The sequence below is a fragment of the Astatotilapia calliptera genome, chromosome 3, assembly GCF_964374335.1.
Source record: "Astatotilapia calliptera chromosome 3, fAstCal68.1, whole genome shotgun sequence".
Lineage (NCBI taxonomy): Eukaryota > Metazoa > Chordata > Actinopteri > Cichliformes > Cichlidae > Astatotilapia > Astatotilapia calliptera.
The window spans coordinates 52,784,787-52,804,779 of record NC_137424.1 but is presented as its reverse complement, the minus strand read 5'-3'; the positions used below and the strand labels follow the sequence as shown (position 1 = coordinate 52,804,779).

The 19,993-nt window shown below is 40.5% G+C and overlaps 1 protein-coding gene across 4 annotated transcripts in view; it reads right to left on the bottom strand.

Annotated features, from left to right (window-relative positions):
- The window catches only part of col4a6 (collagen, type IV, alpha 6), a 143,315-nt gene that overhangs the window by 919 nt on the left and 122,403 nt on the right, over positions 1–19,993 (bottom strand). For 3 of the 4 annotated variants that reach the window (XM_080298513.1, XM_026162553.2, XM_080298514.1), the window contains 23 exons: positions 18,949–18,993; positions 17,246–17,317; positions 16,616–16,723; positions 14,997–15,215; positions 14,686–14,844; positions 11,668–11,838; positions 10,766–10,909; positions 10,265–10,387; positions 9,485–9,666; positions 9,342–9,405; positions 8,638–8,712; positions 8,092–8,199; positions 7,874–7,984; positions 7,671–7,742; positions 7,177–7,296; positions 6,970–7,086; positions 6,612–6,773; positions 3,317–3,415; positions 3,048–3,200; positions 817–933; positions 544–735; positions 272–443; positions 64–178 (listed from right to left, as the gene is read on the bottom strand). In XM_080298513.1, coding sequence (XP_080154639.1) covers positions 64–178; positions 272–443; positions 544–735; positions 817–933; positions 3,048–3,200; positions 3,317–3,415; positions 6,612–6,773; positions 6,970–7,086; positions 7,177–7,296; positions 7,671–7,742; positions 7,874–7,984; positions 8,092–8,199; positions 8,638–8,712; positions 9,342–9,405; positions 9,485–9,666; positions 10,265–10,387; positions 10,766–10,909; positions 11,668–11,838; positions 14,686–14,844; positions 14,997–15,215; positions 16,616–16,723; positions 17,246–17,317; positions 18,949–18,993 — 2,900 coding nt within the window. The remainder of the gene's footprint in view (positions 1–63; positions 179–271; positions 444–543; positions 736–816; positions 934–3,047; positions 3,201–3,316; positions 3,416–6,611; positions 6,774–6,969; positions 7,087–7,176; positions 7,297–7,670; positions 7,743–7,873; positions 7,985–8,091; positions 8,200–8,637; positions 8,713–9,341; positions 9,406–9,484; positions 9,667–10,264; positions 10,388–10,765; positions 10,910–11,667; positions 11,839–14,685; positions 14,845–14,996; positions 15,216–16,615; positions 16,724–17,245; positions 17,318–18,948; positions 18,994–19,993) is intronic. The other variant, XM_080298515.1, reaches the window with a different exon arrangement.

Here is a 19,993-nt window from a genome sequence, read left to right as displayed (position 1 = left end):
ATAACCTCTTCATCTAATTGCTGGTCTAAATCTGTTTGGTAGAAGCTGCCATTAACTACGTACCATTAGGAAGGAGTATCCTATCCAGAGACTCCTCCAGCCGATAGGACAGTTGGGGATTGTCATATCCTGACTGTGGACCGCCACTGCCTGAGATGGAGCCTCACATACTGAACACCTGTGTTATTCATATAATCAGATGAAAGCTTCATTAATTGTATGCACATGTATATGACAGGCAGCTTGACTAAAGTAACACAGTGTACAATACCTGCTGATGTAAAGTCTTATCTCCTCCTTTTCCACGGGCATCATGGGTATGGATGCGGTCGTGGAGAGCCAGTAGGATTTATCATTGCGGCTAGCGTAGTAGCAAATCTCGCTGGGCGAGCAGTAGAGGAAGGGGATCGTGTTGAACCTGGGGAGACACGACCCCGGCTGACCTGAAGAGACAAAGGGAGGTTTTAAACCTTTAATTGTGCCCCACAAAGACTGCTATAACTAGTATTTATGGTTCATAAGAGCCTGACAGTGTTTTCATACCGAGGTCTTGGTTGTGTGCCTTCTCCTGTCCCTCTACATACAGCAGACTGTAGCCCTCCCACAGTTTGGCCATGCCTTGAGGACACATGGGAACCTGGGAGCTCTGGCTGTGCTTAACCAGAGTGTAGCCGATGCTGTGGCTGCGGCCGACGCTGCCGGGAATGCCGCGAGGGCCAATTGTACCAGGAAACCCTGAAGAAGACGGGGGAATGAATAAGAACATGCTAGAAGTGATAAGCTATTAAAAAGTCGAAGATAAACAAAAATCCTGACCTTGTGCTCCTGGGGATCCAGGAAAACCAGGAGGTCCGGGATCCCCAAGAGGTCCTTGAAAACCAGGAACTCCAGTCCTGCCCAGTCTACCCGATGGACCAGGGTTCCCCACAGTACCTGCAGCAGGAGAATATTTTACACTGCTTATCATTCATTTTTCATCTTCTCACTTTATTATTGTTTTTTCTCTCTCTGTACATTAAAACATGCCAGATTAGCTGCATATTATTTATACTGATGTTGGGGGAAAGTAGATTTTAAAACTCTATGTTAAAAACATTTGCCTTCTTTCACTTTGTTTGCATTTGAATGGAAGCAAACTAGCTTACCCTAAGCTGAACAAACAGCTCCTGTTTCCTGCAGGATATGAAGGATAACGCTCCTCCAATGCTATCTTATTGTGATGGAGGGATTTGTGTGTCGTAGAAGCTATGTTGTTGGTGGCAATTAACCTCTGGTATGTTCTCCCAAAGCAACTTATTCTGGGTGAAAAGGGTAAACTAAGTTTGAATCACGCAAACCATTTGGATCATTGTTCCTTGGCTGGGCTGGAGCTAAAAAGGCCCCATACTTGAGCCAAGCCTAGAGGAGAACATTGTCAGCAAGTGAATGGTGGTCAGGGTTTAGCCCATGAGGCCACCCTTCCTGTGGACACATTACTTGCAGGAGGAGTCTGATGCAGAGTGGATTAGGCAGTGGTTGAAAGTCTGTGGTTGGTGGTCTGATCCCGAGTTGCTAAAACTGACTTTGGGTACATGAAATGTCACTAGCCTGAGCTAGTGCTTAAGGCCAAGAGATACCGGCTTGATATAGTGGAACTTGCCTCAATGCACAGGTTGGGTTCATAAACAGTTTCATGCAGAGTTGTTGTACTTTGCTCCACTCTGCAGCTGCCCTTGGTGAGAGCTGTTGAGTATACTTGCAATCCCTTGGCTGGGTACATGCACATTGGGAGTTTTCTCTAAAGGACGACAGGGTCGGGGACCTGACTGTCGTTTGTGCTTATGTGTCAAATAATAGTTCAGAGTACACAGCCTTCTTGGGTTCCCTGAGTGGGGTGTGGAAAAATACCCCACTTTGTGACTTCATTGTCCTTCTGGGGGACAATGACAGTGTGACCTTGGGTATAGTGTGACTGGGAGAAACAGTCTGTCTGAACCCGAAAGGTGTTCTGTCATTGGACATCTGCTCTAACGACAGCTTACCCTTACTGAGCGCCATCTTCGAATATATGGGAGTCCATTAGTGGACCTGGCACTGGGACTTCCTGGGCCGAAGGTCAATGATCAACTTTGTAATTGCATAATCAGATATGTCAGATATGCCGCTGTATGTTCTGGAGACTCGGGTGAAGAGAGGAGTAGAGCTGTCGTTAGAACGAGCTGGACCAGGTGGCAGGTTGGAATTTTAGACAGGACAGGCACACACAAACAGACAGCGAGGGTGTGCTGGAAACATTCGGCAGAGCCCCGGGTCCCCTTCAAATCCCACCTGGGGCAGTTTATGGCAAAAGGAGACATGGAGAGATGAGAATTAACACCTCAAAGTTCAAGGCCATGGTCCTCAGTTGGAAAAGCGTAGAGTGCCTCTTTGGGGTAGGGGACAAGTAACTTCCCTCTTATATCTCTGGGTCTTGTTCACAAGTGAGGGGAGAGAGGAGCAGGTGGCTGACAGATGGATTCAGGCTGCATCTGCAGTGATGTGAATGCTGCATTGGTCCATCATGATAAAGAGAGAGCTGATTTACTGGTCAATCTACATTCCTACTCTTACTCATGAATAAGGCCTGGTCAAGAGCTCTGGGTAGTGACTGAAAGAATCAGATCGCAGATACGAGAGGTGGAAATGAGCTTTCTCTCAAGAGTTGTTGGGTTCAGCTTTAGAGACAGGATGAGGAGCTCAGCCACTTGGAAGACACTTGGAGAAGTCCCTTATTACTCCTTGACATTGAAAGAAGCCAGTTGAGGTAGTTCAGGCATCTGACTAAGGTCCGTCCCAGGTGCTTCGTAGGTGAGGTGTTCTCAGTGAGGGCCCTGAGGCAGATTGAGGACATGCTGGAGAGATTACGTATGTTGGCTGGCTTGGGAAAACCTTGATGGACTCACCCAAAAGAGCTGGAAGAAATGACTGAGGAGAAGGAAGTCTGGATGTCTCTGTTATAATGGTGCCCCCGTAACTCTGTTCAGGTTAAGTGGATGCAGATACACACTTTGTTTGTGCCTTCAACTCACCTTTACGCCCAGGAAAACCAGACTGACCAGGCTCTCCAGGGTTACCAGGGCTTCCTCTTTCACCAGGGAAACCTGGATCACCTTGTGGATATGGCCCATTTGGCAGTGAAGCTGGAAATATGACTCCAGGCAAACCTTTTGGACCTGGAAACCCTGGAAGGGAAAGGGTGGAGAAAAAGAGGGATGGAGGAAAGATAAAGGGTAGAAGAAAATTAAGAAGAAATTGTGGGGAAAAGAGTGGGGGAAACTAAAGACTTATGCTGTCCTACCTCTAATTCCTGCCATTCCTTTGCTTCCAGGAAAACCAGAGTCACCTCTAAAACCCTGGACACCAGGAATTCCAGCAAAACCACCATCACCCTTTTGTCCTGAATGGCAAATACATAATGTTTCAGTTTATCTTTTTTTAAATATGAATTCCTTCATGTAGACAGGATCAACAAGAAAGGAGGTGGGGTGGCACTTTACATTGATAAAAACCTAAAGTACAAAAGAATGGGAAGAATGACAACTGTTATTGATGGAGTGATGGAATGTTTATCAGTGGAAATAATTATAGAAAAAAGGAAAAACCTAATTGTCAGTTGTATATATAGAACACCAGGATCTAAGATTGAGATATTTAAGGATAATATGGAGGACTTATTTACAAATATAAATCAGAAAAGAATGTTTATTTGTGGGGACTTTAATATTGACTTATTGAATCCAAATCATAATAAGAGTACAGAAGAATTTATTGATTCCATGTACAGCATAGGTTTATTTCCACTGATAACAAGACCGACCAGAATAACATCTCATTATGCAACTCTATTAGATAATATATTTACAAATATAATAGAAGGAAAGATAAAAAGTGGGCTGTTAATCAATGATATAAGTGACCATTTACCAGTCTTTGCATCGTATAATTGCCATTATAAAGTGAACAACGATGGACATAAGATTATTTACAAAAGAATAAGAACAGAGAAGACCTTAAATTGTCTTAGAAATGAACTTTTAAAGCAAGATTGGAATATTGTATATGAACAAACAGAAGTTAATAAAGCTTACGAAGGATTTTTAAGAACATTTAACACATTACTTGATAAAAACTGCCCAGTAATTGAAATCAATAGGAAACACAACTATGCAGGAAGACCATGGATGACAAAAGGACTACAAAATGCCAGCAAAAAAAAGAATACCCTATATCGAGAATTCATAAAAAAGAGAACAATAGAAACTGAAATGAAGTATAAAACTTACAAAAATAAATTAACTAATATAATGAGATCCTGTAAAAGAGAGTATTACATTAAAAGGTTAGAACACAATAAAGATAACACAAGAGATATATGGAATGTATTAAACAGAATAATCAAAAATGAATCAAGGAATAATGATTACCCTGGGTACTTTATAGAAGGGACAAGAAGTATTAATAACATGGAGGAGATAGTAAATGGCTTTAATGAATTCTTCGTAAACATAGGGCCAAAACTGGCAGAAGAAATAAAGGTTGATGGAATAGAAAGGGACACTGGTGAAAATATTGAAAGGAATAGTAGCTCAATGTTTTTAAGAGCAGTGGAAGAGAAAGAGATTTATGACATGGTTAGAGGACTTAAGAACAAAACCAGTACAGACTGGAATGATATTGATATGGTAACGGTAAAGACAGTTATTGATGGTATCGTAAAACCATTAAAATATATATTCAACTTGTCGTTTCAAAAAGGAGTTTTTCCACAAAAAATGAAAGTTGCTAAAGTTATTCCCATTTACAAAACCAGTGAAAGACATCATTTTACAAACTATAGACCAGTGTCAATACTCTCCCAGTTCTCTAAGATACTGGAAAAACTCTTCATAAAAAGATTTGACAGTTTTGTGGAAAAATATGAATTAATGACAGATAGTCAGTATGGGTTCAGAAACAACAGATCAACAGCTTTGGCACTGATAGATTTAATGGAAAAGATAACGGAATGTATGGATAATAAGAGGTATGCGCTCGGAGTTTTCTTAGATCTAAAGAAGGCGTTTGATACTGTTAATCATGAAATTCTATTAAAAAAACTGGAAAAGTACGGGTTTAGGGGAGTGGTTTTGGAATGGTTAAAAAGCTATGTAGGGAATAGGCAACAATATGTACAAATAAATGAATATAAATCTAATTTGATGGATATAGCTTGTGGAGTACCTCAAGGTTCAGTACTGGGTCCAAAAATGTTTATTATGTACTTAAATGATATCTGCAGAGTATCGGAGATTTTAAAGTTTGTAATATTTGCAGATGACACAAATATACTGTGATATTAAAGAAGTGGTTTGATATAAATAAATTATCATTGAATCTCGATAAAACCAAATTTATGTTGTTTGGAAACCAAAAGAAAAACATCGAAGTAGAAATATGTGTTGACAATGTATATTTAGAAAGAGTAAATGAAATAAAATTTCTTGGGGTGATCATTGACCACAAGCTCTGTTGGAAGCCACACATTACTTATGTTCGGGGGAAATTGGCACGGGGCATTGCCGTCCTGGGGAAAGCAAAGCATATGTTGGATCAGAAAGCACTGCACATTTTATACTGTGCTTTACTACTGCCATATATGAGCTACTGTGTAGAGGTCTGGGGAAACACATACAAAAGTAACACACAAACAATAACTATAATACAGAAAAGGGCCATTAGATTAATAAATAATGTAGGGTACAGGGACCATACAAATGCACTCTTTGTCAAAATGCAAGCTATTAAATTCCAAGACTTGGTGAAGCTTAAAACAGCGCAAATAATGTATAAAGTCAGAAATAAATTGCTTCCCAAAGAAATCTGTAAATTGTTCATAGAAAGAGAAGGTGGGTATAACTTAAGAGGGAAATGGAATTTAAAAATACAAAGTGCTAGAACAACTTTAAGAACTATGTCAATCTCAATTGCAGGAGTTAAATTATGGAACAGTCTAACAGAAGAAATAAAAGACAGTCAAAACATAAAACAGTTTAAAGTAAAATATAAAAACCTAATTTTAAATAAGTATAAGAATGAAGAAAACGGGGTTAACCCAGGACCGTAATGTTGCTGGTAATGGTGTTGTGGTTCTTTTTTGGTTGTTTTTTTGTTTTTTTGTTTTGTTTTGGTTTGTTGTTTTTCCATAACTTGTGTATCTGCAAATATACACATCCTGTATTTTTCATATGAAAGAAACTATACTGTGGTGGGGCTTGCTAATTTCTTGTTTTTGATTTATGTATGTTATGTTTTGTTTTACTTCATATGTTTCATATGTTTCATATGTTGTTTGTTTAATTTAAGACAAAAAAAAATTAAATGAATGAGAGGTAAAACTTGAGGGGGTAGGGACAAATAAGTAAATACTTCAGCCTACTCCTTTTCAAACAAATAATGGAATGATATTTTGTAATGATTGTGAAGGCACATGTTTGAAATCTTTGAAATAAAAATGAACTGAACTGAACTGAAAAAATTGAAAACATATAGGAGCAAACATAGAAAAGAAGAAGCAGCATTTTTAGTTCATGCCATGTATTTTAGCCATACTCCACCTTTTAAACCAGGTCTGCCAGGGAATGCAGGACCTCCAGGTAATCCTGGTTCACCCTTTGTACCAGGGTTCCCTGGGAAGCCTGGCAGACCAGGGTCACCTCTGTCTCCCTGAGCTGTGCCTGGACCAGGTGGGCCGGGAAGACCTGGAGGACCTTGGACACCTGTAAGAAAGAAAAAAGGAGAGGAAGAGAGAAATTCAATTCAAGGAAGGTTGAATAAATTAACGTTAAAGGGAAAAGAAAGAAAAACTAAGCATAGAAAAGTATAGGAGAATATAAAGGGAAAAAAGAAAAAAATGTGAAAAAAGAAGAGAATGGAAAACAAAATCATCCAAGTTGATTAAGGAAATGTATTTACCATACTGTCCATCCAGTCCAGGGAGACCTGCATCTCCTGTAGGTCCAGGAAAGCTTTCTATTGATCTGGGTCCAGGAGGTCCAGGGATACCCGGGCTCCCTTTCAATCCAAAAGGACCTGATATACAGAAAGTAAAAAAATCTATTGCTATATATATTATTGCACATTGAATCTGCACATTTTTGATTTCATTGAAGTCTATTTCACCTGGTTCTCCTCTTTGTCCTTTTTGGCCGGGATACCCTGGAACACCGGGTTGGGAAACACCTCTTTCTCCCTTCAACCCTGGACTACCAGAAAGGCCAGGGCTACCTCCCAGAATTGCACCTAGATAAAAAAACACAAAGTCGTTAAATCTTTCATCTTTGCAAGCCTAAAACAATCAGACGTTGACCCTGATGAAGAGGGCGAAAAGGTTGAGCTTTGCAGAAGCAGTATGCCTCACAGCTTTGAATAATGAACTTTTCTGCAGACACACAAAGGGCCAAAATGCAAAACTGCTCATCTTTCCTCAGTTATCGAGCCTTAACTACTTGATACATTCATCTATTCTTACTGGATCATGCTAAGATTAGCTTTAGCTTTGGATTATCTGGCTTATTGTACATCTCATTTTTGTTTACTGAGTACTGAGTGAGTAGTGAGCTGTGAAATAAAGCAAGAAATATAGAATCAGCTGGTGCGTGAAATGTGATTCTTGCCTGGGTTTCCAGGCAGGCCTTTAGGTCCTGCTAGGCCATTAAGGCCATCCAAACCAGGTGGTCCGGGAAAACCTAAAATAACAAAAATAAAACAAACAAACAAAACATTAAAAACACTGGAAAGACCATTTTTTTAACCTCATTTGGAAAAATCATTGTAAGATTAGTGTATGAATGTAGTGGATTTTCTTTTTTCCTTTCACCTTTAAACCCACGATTTCCAAGGAATCCAGGCCGACCAGGAAGCCCATCAGGCCCCCTTCCTATTCCTGGCAATCCAGGCTGACCTTTTGGTCCAGGGAAACCAGGAGAGCCTGCAGAGAAGAAAAACGACATCTCAACACTTTCTGTAAATACATATCTCTACGACGTCATGAAGGAATTACTGCAACAGGACTTTGTTTTCTTAGGACTTACTCACCCATTATTCCATACCGTCCCTGTTCACCAGGAATCCCCTTCTGTCCGAGGAAACCTGGATTTCCTGAAAATCCATTATCGCCAGGTTCACCAACTTTCCCTTGGTCGCCTGTCGACATATTTAAAATGTTATAAAACTTCTGAAGAAATCAGAGATTGGAGACCAACTCTGATCTCCCAAAAAGCTTGTCCCACAGTACTAAGAATTTCTTCACCTGCACTAAATATATTTATTTTACTAAAAATAAAACATAAAGGAAATGTAAATTCTGATCCATGTCAACAAGTTTGTAAAATATGACAACAACAACACTACAAGTGATGTGATGCTGAATGCTTTTCTTTATTTACAGAGATGTGAAAAGGGAAAGACCATCTCTGAATCGAGGAGGGGGACTAAGGGTACATCTTTCACCATCCTACAATGCTGTGATTGCAGCCGTTCCCCAACTCTCTGTGAATGGTACTCATGGCCATTGATCAGTGGTTGCTGATCAATGGCCATGACAAATAAAGTTTCACCGTAACCGAGTAAGGTGAGTCTTACCTGGGATCCCTGAATCTCCTTGTCGGCCTTTAAGTCCTGGTGCTCCAGGATAACCAAAAGTTTCTCCAGGTAGTCCTAAGAGAAAAAAGCATTTAAGTCAATGGATGTTTGATTTGATTATGAACAGATGTAAAGAAGATGTTTATCACTGATGGTAGACTTCATATGTACTAGTGCTGTGCGATATGAACAAAATCTCATATCCTGATATAACACATTTATCGTCCCGACAACGATATAAATCACAAAAATGTAACATTTTCTGTAAATTCTGTGAATCTCGGGTCACTTGCGTGAAGCTGGGTGTCGTGTACCTTATTTTAGGTATTTTCATTAATGCATACTCCAAAATTTGACGTTTGAGAATACTGTATATTATCATCGCGTCAGTTTATTTTGAAAAGTTAGAACAGGATCTTCGGCTTTATTGTGACACTTTTATGTGGAAAATAAACAAGCGGATGGCGGAGCCACATGCTGCAAACAACAATGCATGAAAACAGTCGCTTGCCCATGCATAGTGCGTTTTTTTTTTAAATAGAAGAGAACGTGAGAACTATTAGAAATTAATATAGCCACTACAATATTGCCGTAAACAGTTTATTTTGGGACACAACAAAACAAATGATAGTGTAATACAGATGTTCTCATATCATCATCCGATGCATATCGTTATATCCAACAGCACTAATATGTACTCTTACCTTTGGCACCAGGCCGACCAACTTCTCCAGGCCTTCCAGATAAACCTGGAAAGCCATTATTGCCCTAAAAACAAACAAACAAACATCCGAATTTTAATCTCTGCCTGGCAAAATTTGCTACATGTATATGCATCTTTTCTTACTTTTGGTCCCACAGTGCCGGGGAATCCCATAATTCCAGATTCTCCTTTTTGTCCAGAGAAGCCTGGAAGTCCTGTTTCCCCAGAAAGGCCAGGTTCTCCCGGCAGCCCTTTACTCAGATCAGGGAAACCAGGAGCTCCAGGTCGTCCTGGACGACCAGGTGCACCTGGCTGACCCTTGTCACCTGGTAACCCAGAGAAAGATCAGAGTTTGTAACACAAGGTGATGGATGTTCACAGCAGCAAAAAGCAGTTAAATTCTTCATTAGAGAGCCTACATTTTGCAGAAGTGCGAACAGCTGCAGTTCCACTAGTGGGAACTTGGGGCTGGCTCTGAAGGTCAGTATCTGGAGACTCCCGTATCAAAGTGCTAAACTTTACAGCATGTTTTCAGCATGTAACAAAATGCTGTTTTAGGGGTTTACTGATAATTTCCCCCTTCTTTAAGAGCACAGTACAGATATTTTGTTTGTTTGTTAAGCTGAGAGGTATCCCAACACAGGCAACCGTAGATGCTCTCTGTCTGCGAGGCAGTATTTCCACTAATCTGAGTCACTGCCCCGGCCCTCTTTATTGTGTTGGTCCTCTCAGCTTCATCCACCAATTCAGTGTTGAAGTCCTCATCTATGAAAAAACTTTCTTATTTTACAAAATATGTAACAAATATGAATCTCTTCTCTAAATGATTTAAAATTCACCAGAAGATCCTAATAAAGTGTGCAGTTAATTTATGCCCTTCAGATTATCCGGTGACGTTCTGAAAGAAACAAAGCACCATGTTACCTCTGGGTCCAGTAAAGCCGGAAAGGCCGGTTATTCCAGGGTCTCCGATGTCTCCTTTCTCTACAAGCTGAGATGAAAAAGGTCTACCAGGAAATCCGGGTGGACCAGGTAATCCTCTGTCACCTGCCAAAGTAAAAACAGAGGAATGTTGCCCAAAATTTAGGATGAGCATCTAATGGTGTGAGCCCTGCAGAAACCTACCAACCAATGGGAATGCCTTAGGACAAATGGAATTCAAATGTACAAAACTAAATATCTGGGATGCCATTAAAAGTCTAACTTGTTCATGTGAGATTGTTTGCAGCAAGTGCCCTTTAGATGCTGTTGTGACAGAGCCAAGTATTAGGCGGGAACAAAACAAACAGTGAGGGAATTGTAGCCATGCTTAGCCATGTCACACAGTTTGCCTCATGATAACCTCAAGGAGTAGCATCAGCATTGCTAATTCATTCTTTTATTGGCCCAGGATCAGTACACTTATTCCTGTGGGGGATATTTTACCTTTAGTTCCAAAGAATCCAGGTGACCCAGGGCGTCCATTTGCTCCAGGCACTCCAGGCTGTCCTTTCACTCCGGGAAATCCTGAACTGCCAGGAGGTCCTGCAAATCCAGGGAAGCCCATCATTCCTTGGACGCCTCTGTCACCTGTGGAAATTAGCATAGTTAGTCACTATTATGATATCTGTAACAAAGCAGAATGGCAGTGACAATGTCAGTAATACTGGACAGGTAACTGAAACATATGAAGCAGAGAAAAAAAGTGAAACGTTTGCCCGTCATTGGTTGGCTCTATTGCGCTAATAAGAATTAAAATGAACTGAGAGGTCATGCTTCCCTTAGGCAGCATCATTCAAGGGTACAGCACACATTTTCTTTGTTATTCAGATGGCACTCAGGTTTATCTATCCTCGAAGCCTGACGACACAAACCTGCAAAAGTGTGCGTTAAACGGCAGGAATGTCTTACAGACATACAGACTTGTTGACCTCTAAATTCTGATGAAACTGAGGTCATTGCACTTGGCCCTAAAAATCATGCAAACATATTGTCTAACCTAATTATCTGGGCTTCTACTAACACTGTGAGATATCTTGGAATTGTTTGACCAGAATTTGTAATTCATTGTTATCAGGCTGTCTTAAAAACTCCCTGAACAATCTTAAAAAAGTAATCTTGTTCACCACCACACCATGATCAGTACATTGCAGCACTGACCGTATTACTGATGTTCGTACAATGGTGATATGAATTCCCCAACCATGCCTTTATAATGTGGGAGTCAACCAGTAGGATCACTCTGTCCATCATCATAGTCAGTAAAGTCATGATCAACATCTAACACGACACCACTAAAAATGACAAATGTGGCCTTGGAAAAAAACAAAAAAACTACTTCTGCAGACCCTTTCTTCCTGGCGTTCCTGGAATTCCATCTATAGTCCCTGGTCCTGGTAAACCGGGGCGTCCCCTTGTTCCTGGTAACCCAGTAGCACCAGGTCGTCCGGGAGTTCCTTTCATCCCAGCAGGCCCTGGGAAACCTGGTTCTCCTCTTTCTCCTTTCCGACCAGGGAAACCTGCCAATAATGGAAGGAGAGACAGTGAGAAAAACAAAACACTGACAACAATCTGACATTCATACAGACACATGGAAAAAGGGCTGCTGGCTAATTATCTGGAAAAGCATGCAGTCTTCGGGTGCTTACCAGATTTTAAAATTACACAAATACAACCTCAAATGAACAACAACACATTTCATAATGTAGTCCAAAAGTCAATAGTAGTTAGCATCACCTTTAGCAACAATAACTTGATAATGTTCTGCATGATTTTATCAGTCACATCATTTTCTAATAATCTTGGCTCAGTATTCTTGACAGCGTTACTTCAGTTCATGAAGGTTTACAGAAATTAATTTATGCACAGCTGAACAGAGCATTTAAGTCATTGGTTCTGTTTCCATGTCTCCCCTGTGTCGATGCTCCATCACGCATGCTAACTTCTGTCTCCATGTTCATCTGTTTCCCAGTCGTGTCTCTCGCTGCCTTGGTTCCCTGTGTTCAGTTAGTCCATGCTTTAGTGTGTGTGTCTCATGTTTCCTGTTTTATTTTGATAGTCTGTTGTCCTGTCAGTTTTGCTTCCTCCCTGTCTGTTATGTCTGATTAGTTCCAGCTGTGTTTCCCTCTGTTTCCCATCATCTCGTTATCCTCCGTGTAATTAGTCTGCTGCCTTTTTTTTCGTTACTTAGTAACGCAGTAACACATTGAGCGTACGGTAAAGTAACAGTAATCTAATTACTTTTTTGTAGTAGTAATCCCTGACTTTTCTCTCTACTTGAAAAAGTAATTGGATTACATCACTTTTAACGCATTACTGCCCATCTCTGCTAATGACCTTTAACATTTAACATGACAACTGAGCCCTGTAGAGTCTGAGACGTACCTCTTGCACATTTTCACTGAGCATTGCAGGACTGATTGAAGGCGAATTTGCTGGTAGGACCGCTCCTACACTTTTTACGCAATGCTTCTTCTTTTTGCTTTTGTTTTTGTTTATTAAATACACAATGCAACATGTTTTGTAGTTCATCTGAGGCTGTGTTTGCCTAATTTTAAGACCTGCTAAGGACCAGACTATCTTTATTATGTTCTTATAGGTACAACCTTAGAATTTAAGACGCTAATCTTTCTTTTTGACCATAACTGTATCATAATATAATAATATGTATTATTATCTTTTGTATGAGGAATACACTTACCTCCGAACAATCAGGTTTTAAGCTAGTTTTTCTATCTTTTAACACACATATTAAAGCAGCCTTGCAAACAGCAACAACAATGCCATCACACATTTCTTTACAATACTTCATTGCTGCGATTGGTCTGTAATTGCACCCAGATTGCAGATTTTGTTGCAGAGACATGAAAGCTCAGTGTGGCTAATTTTGATACTCACATTACAGGAGAACCAGCCGATTGGTAATCATACCGTTTCTGAGTGCAATTCCAGACTAGCAAGGTTAAGCCATCTAAAGCACACTAACTGCTACTGTTTACATTCTTAAAAAATGAACCCATTTTCAGCACATCTGTGCTGCAAAGTTGCAGCTTATCACTTTTTGATCAATGCAAGGATGCGCTGAAAATAAGAAGTCCCTTCAAGAGTGTAAAATAAAAAGCTTCTAGCTTTGAGTTAAACAGCATTTGCCCCCAAATCTTCAATTTTCACACAAACCTGTTACAGTTAATTCATCAAACACATCTGGAACTGATTAGACAGAAACACTTAGTTCACAATGAGGTTAGTCGTTTCTGCAAGTAAGAACAGCAAACAGTGGTTTTCACATTTCCTGCGGAAATGCTTTGTTTACAGAACTGTTACAAAATATCCATCTGGTTCAGTCTTTCTGTGGGGTGTGATGATGTCATTTCCTCTAGCATCATAGTTTTATGTACTTTAAAATAGTTATTGATGCAAACACAGTCAAATGGCACGATTATGATGAAGCACCTCATCAAACATAGGCAAAAGTCATCGTCTCTTAGATAATGAGGTAACACTATATTTGGAGGAGGTAAGCTGCTCCACCCCCTCCCAAAAGACAAAAATAAATAAAGAACAAAAAAAAAATTACATAAATAAATTAATATGCCATTCAATTAATCAAAAATAATTTGAAAATAATAAATAATATAGGCGTTAATGTTTTACTTTGCCTCTGTATTCATTCACCTTCATATTAATTACTTTCCTTTACCATCTTTTTTTTCCAGAGACGTGGTGTTACACCCCATACGAGACTCCACGACTGCACTGTGGAGATGGACATTTGTGTGCAGCGCAGATGAGAAATGAAGGCAGCAGTTCAAGTGTTTGTTCTAATACACCAACAGCAAGAGGATGGAGGAAATGCAAGCCAAGGGTGGCGCGGCTGGGAGGGAGGAGAGATGGACAATGGGACGAGGGAAAGAGTGTCTCACCTGGGCAGCCTATAACGAGTGACCCAACACCAACAAAAAAAGGATGGAGGGATGAGAGGATGGATGGAGATGATGATGGTGGTGGTGGTGTTGGGAAAAAAGATGAAAGTGACAAGGAGGAAGAACAGAGACATGGAAAAATACAACAATACAAAAACAAAGAGGGAGAAGACATTCTCGTGGGTGATGCAGTGTTTGATAAACAACACGATTCAAACGGGCAACTGTGATGATGGAGACTGTGAAAGAACGATGTGAACAAAAGAGGAATGAACCAGAGCTGGTGCAGGGATGAGAGGTGAAGGATTTCAGTAGAGATCACAACAAAGTCATATTTCACCTTCTTTTGCAATAATTCACACTAAGAATCTCTCAAAGGTACAAATTCGAGTGTAAAATGTGCAAAAAATATAACAAAACCCCCAAATCATTTCTTTCTCTCACCTGGTGGTCCTCTCAGACCCTTACTACCATCAGGGCCAGGTGGACCAGGAATGCGACCATCTGGGTCACCTGGAAGCCCAGGAAGGCCAGGATTACCAGGAAAACCGTTAACTCCGCGTTCTCCTTTCCGACCAGGAGCACCAGGACGTCCATCAAACCCTTCAAGAACAGACTTTGTTTACAAAGTGTTGCTTGCAGAAGCATTTAAATGCTAAGTCAGCTGGCATTTGTTATTTCAGGACACCCATCGAATACTATGTTTTTATTTGTTTTTATTAAAATAAGTAACTGACTTAAATCCTGCTACCCACCAGGCATTCCAGGTCCTCCAGGTGTTCCCGGCTGGCCCTTGTCTCCAGGAATTCCTGGTAAACCGTTCTGACCAGGAAATCCAGGTGTAGCTCCTAGCACCTCTCCAGGCTGGCCCTTGGCTCCAGGACGGCCTGGGAGACCGTCCTTACCCCTGGGCCCATCAAAACTCTGCCCTGGGATACCTGGAATACCAGGGTCCCCTCTGGGTCCAGTGAAACCTGCAGGGAATGACATCCCGAGCAACGCATTAAAATGCACAATAGTGAAGTTGGAAGCACCCTCTCTATCACTCTCTCTGTGACAGGAAGTTGTAACCAACCAAAGTTAAGGACAGGAAACCGCCAAAGATCAAGGTTAAAGATTAAATATCGATAGACTGAATGTGGGGGAAATTCAGAATTTTTGATTTCAGATGAAGTTCTGTGTGCACTCTGAATGTAAGCAGTTTATGTGAACAGATTTTTTGACAATTTGTCCCAGGTAATCAGTCTGCTATCACAAACAGATTGCATGTAATTACCACTTGATCCTATTTAATCACAAAGTGATAGCAGACTGACTGTCTTTTTGCCATTTTAACGCCATCTTGAAACACCAAGGTTGCTTTGAAGACATCACCTGCCCATGCGCATGGTTGTAGACGTGGCCCCTGCAACGCGAACATTTCAAGATCTCCATGTTTATTGACATGTTTTAAACATGTCATTTTGTTTACGGCACAGCCTCCAGTAACTGCCTAATCATAAATGCAGCACTAGAAGCAAAAGAAAAACCTGTCAGGGGCTGGGTCTGTGACCCGGTGTTTTGGGTTTATTTTGTATTTGTGATTTTATTATGTTAAGATTGAGATAATATTAAGTTCTGGTGTTATTATTTAGTTGGGGTTTAGTTGAGTTTTATTCTAGTTTTTGTTCCATCAATGTCTCCTGATTTACGAGTCGTTTCCTGTCCTCTGTGTAGTCGGTCTCGTCCTCTGTGTTTTCACTTTCATTTATGCCAGTGCATTAGTCTCTCCCTTCTGATCCATGTTCTAATTGTCACCCTTGTGCTGTCGTGTCTATGCTCCATTATGTTTCCTGCTTGATTTTGTAAGTCTTGTTTCCATGGTCAGTGTGTTTAGTTTTGCTTCCCCTGTGGCGTCATGTTTATTTGTTTCAGCTGTGTTTCCCCAGCTGTTTCCACTTCCAGCATTACCCTTCGGTGTGTTTAAGTCGCCCATCTTCCTCTGTTGAGTGTCGGGCTGTTTGGTTGTCTTCATGTCAAAGTTTCCAACTGTCCGGGTTCATGTTCATGCTCATACTCATTTTCATGTTTTGATTATTTCACAGTTACATTTTTGCATGTTCGCATTCAGTTTCATGTCCTTGCCTCGTTCTTCTATTTCTTTTGTATCTTGTGTCTGCTTTTGGGTCCAATTCATAAACACACCAGCTATCCCTGCCATGTAATTGCATTATAAGAAGGCCTAAATCAGAGATTAGAGGATAATTAAATTAATTACACAATTCAATTCACATTACAATAAAAAAAACTTTGAGTTTCATTTGTAATTATTTGACTTTTGCATGTTATGTCTTATTGCAGTCTGGTACAGAGAAACCCCACCACGCAATTTTACCTTCAGGTCCACGCACGCCTCCGGTGCCGGGGTCTCCTCTTTCTCCTTTGGGGCCATCAAACCCTGGACGTCCAGAGGGCCCTTGCAGCCCTGGTTTACCTTTAAGACCTGGCAAAGAGGCACAATCATTCTGATGATTTGTTTCCCCAGTTTGTAAGCAATAGTCACAACAACATTACAAGCAGTAATACAGACAAAGTTGTTTCATAAAATTATTAATGAACATATTCATCTTATTTCTGTAAACACTGATTGAGAATCTTAATAGATCAACTACAAAACCTAGAGCCACAAAGTAAAATCATGCAATTTGCACCTGTATCTACAAATGAACAATGTGAAAGTGCATGCAAAGAGGACCTATTATGCTTTTCTCCATTTCCTGTTGTTCCATTGGTAGATTGGTGCATTAAACATGGGCAACGTTTGAAATGTTGAGGTCATCTTGTGTAAAATTAAACTACTACAATTTATTCTTGGATCCGTGATGTCATAGAGAGGGATAGGCAGCCAATCAGAGAACATATGGTGTAAAGGTGTGTGTGTGTGTGTTTGTGCCTAACTGTGATCATCATAGAGTTTAAGGCTTTAAGGCTGTAAAATCACCATAAGACATCTGTTAAATCGTACCTGGTTGTCCAAGGAAACCGGAATCGCCTGGGTCTCCTGCCTCACCCGTAAATACGCAAGCCAGAGTTTGTCCTGGTAGCAGTCATACACAGGTTAGCATTCAGACCTCAAGCACTTGAATACACATTTAGAGTGAACACTTGGACACATAATAGCACATCTACAAATGTATACCTATTTATATATATACACAGTTTTAGAGTTGTGTATTCTTTTCAACTAATCAAATCAGGGCAAAGAGTTGAAGTAGCGCAATGTAGCACAGGTCAAAATCACATGTTAAATACAAACAAAGACTTCAGTATAGTGAAACATCAACTTTAACACCATGGTAGACATATGTGATAATGTATTATTATAAATAACTGCAAGATAAACACAGTGACACAGTAAAATGTTGGATAATTATATTCAGTGAATGTTTTGTTGAGGTGCTGATTGTCTATCGCCTCCACTCACGCCAACAGAGACTTTTTGTGCAGGGAGTTAGAAGCAAATTCTTTATATTAAGAAGATAATGGGAATTAGAAATCCAGTGCAGGTTTTGTGTTTCATTTCATTCATTAATTAAAAGCATTTAGCAGAGGTTTGGCTTGAAAACATGCGCAAGATTTCAGCAGCTTTGATTGGAAGCCGAGCGCGTATAAACAGCCCTGAAGCTCGACAGTCAATCATTGACTGACTGGGCCTGAGTGGAAACCCTGAAGATGCAGGGAGCGAGAAGCTTCCATCGGCCTCGTCATGAACAAATGATTGACAGTTAGCCAGTAGTTTCCAGAGTGCACTATGTTTCCCATGATTAAAGGAGGCTGGGGCTTTTTCTGAAAAGACTTCCCTTATGAAACATTTATAAGCTGTAATAAGACCTCAAACAATAGTCTGGTCTCCCAGACTGTGAAAAATATCTTTGACACAATGCTTTTTGACAGAGCTGCAGAAACACTGGAGTTTCTTAGGTGTTTACCAAGGGTCTACTAATATTACAAGGGCAGAATGATAAAAAGGATAAACATGGGCTATTTAGGAAAATGCAGAACCTGGCAACCCAAAGCTAATGAATGGCTTACATCCAGGCTATCACATCATTAACCCTCTGAGATCTAAGTCATCATCTGTGCCAAACCTAAGCTTAACTATAACCCCAAGCAATCAGAATCATTCTTTCTTTTTATGCCCAAATCTTGGCAATTAGGGAACGAAGACAACAACTTTTGTTTAACCAGATTATAGGCTTAGGTTTGGATTATGATCACAAGTTATTTTGTCTCCCTAAATATACTGAGTAATTTTTCCCTTTTCTATCTTCGAGGTCCTACAGGCTTGACTAAAGCAAAACCCATGGTTATATTTTTAATGGTCATCATTGATACCACGTCTTCTTTTCTCTCTGTTTTAGTTTCATGAATTATGACATTTACAGTTCTTTACACACTATTGCAATAACTTTGGACCCAACTGTTTGTGGGAGGTTTACTGGCCTAAAAAGTTTCTCTAGTTTCTGAAAGTCATATAATTGAAGCATCATTCATTGAATGTGGAATGCTCATTTTTTGAAACCCATCGGACAGACCAAACAGGTTGCTTCCATTGTAAACAGCAGCAGCATAGTCATCCACCAGCTGCTCGTCTGCCTGCAACTAACTCTAGAGGTTCTGTCAAAGGCTCACTAGCCTGGCTGGTGGATAAAAGAATCAGTTACCCACCCTGTCCCTCCTCGGCGTCATTAAGCCCTTCACAGATGCTTTCACCTGGATAGATACACATGCACAAAGGAGGTCAGAGAGACGAGGGGATGGATGGATGGGGGAGATAAAGACAGGTAGAGAGAGAGGGAGAGGCAGAAGGTGGCAGCATACAAAGCCACTTAGGTTGATTTGCATGCCCCAATAAAGCCATTGAGTTGGGTTTTCATCACAACAGGTATCAGCAAATCAGCAATAAGTTCATTCAGTTCAGGCAAAAACAGATTATTGCCGTCAACATGAGAGGAGAGAGAGGAAGGAGGGGCATCTGTGCGCCAGCGATGCATCCAAACACTTCGTTCTCTCTTAACTCCTGCCAGCGACAATAACCTTCATATTAAAAGCAAAAATTAATCAGTCGTCATGGTATGAAAGCACACATTCATACTAAAGATGAGTGGCCAGCTGCTGCCGAAAGGCTTGTGTCATTTAGTCTCAGGAAGATGCGGGCGTCTGCTGCCGCCATCATTTTATATTCATTGTGGCTGTAGCAAAAAACTCAAAAGTGTAGCTAGAAGCTGACTGTTGATAAGCTAAAAAAAAAAAAGATTTGCAAAGGAAAAAACACACATAAACTATGTTTTGGTTTGGTTATGTAAATTTAGTTTAGCAGCAGATTTTTGGGTAAAAAGCCAGACATGGCAAACATCAAACTTCTCACCTGTTCTGAGACTAAACAAGCACAGTCGTTTTAGCTTAATCAGCAAATACATCATCATCATTAAGCATCAATCATTCCATTAAGGAAGCAGTTTATAGATTGTTGGCTGCAGGTGAAGTGTGTAAGTACATTAATGGAGACCGTTAATCATTTCGTTAATCGTTTGCTGCTGCAGCCGAGGAAACACGGAGAGCAGGAAGCTGCTTTGGAAGAGGAAATCTAACAAGAGCCACAAGCTCTGTCCAAGTCCTGGACAGGCTGCCTCACAGAGGTCTTATAATGATCTAGCATGTGAGGACGATAACTGTTGTGTGCTGAGGATGGACAGTGATGGGATGAGGTGGT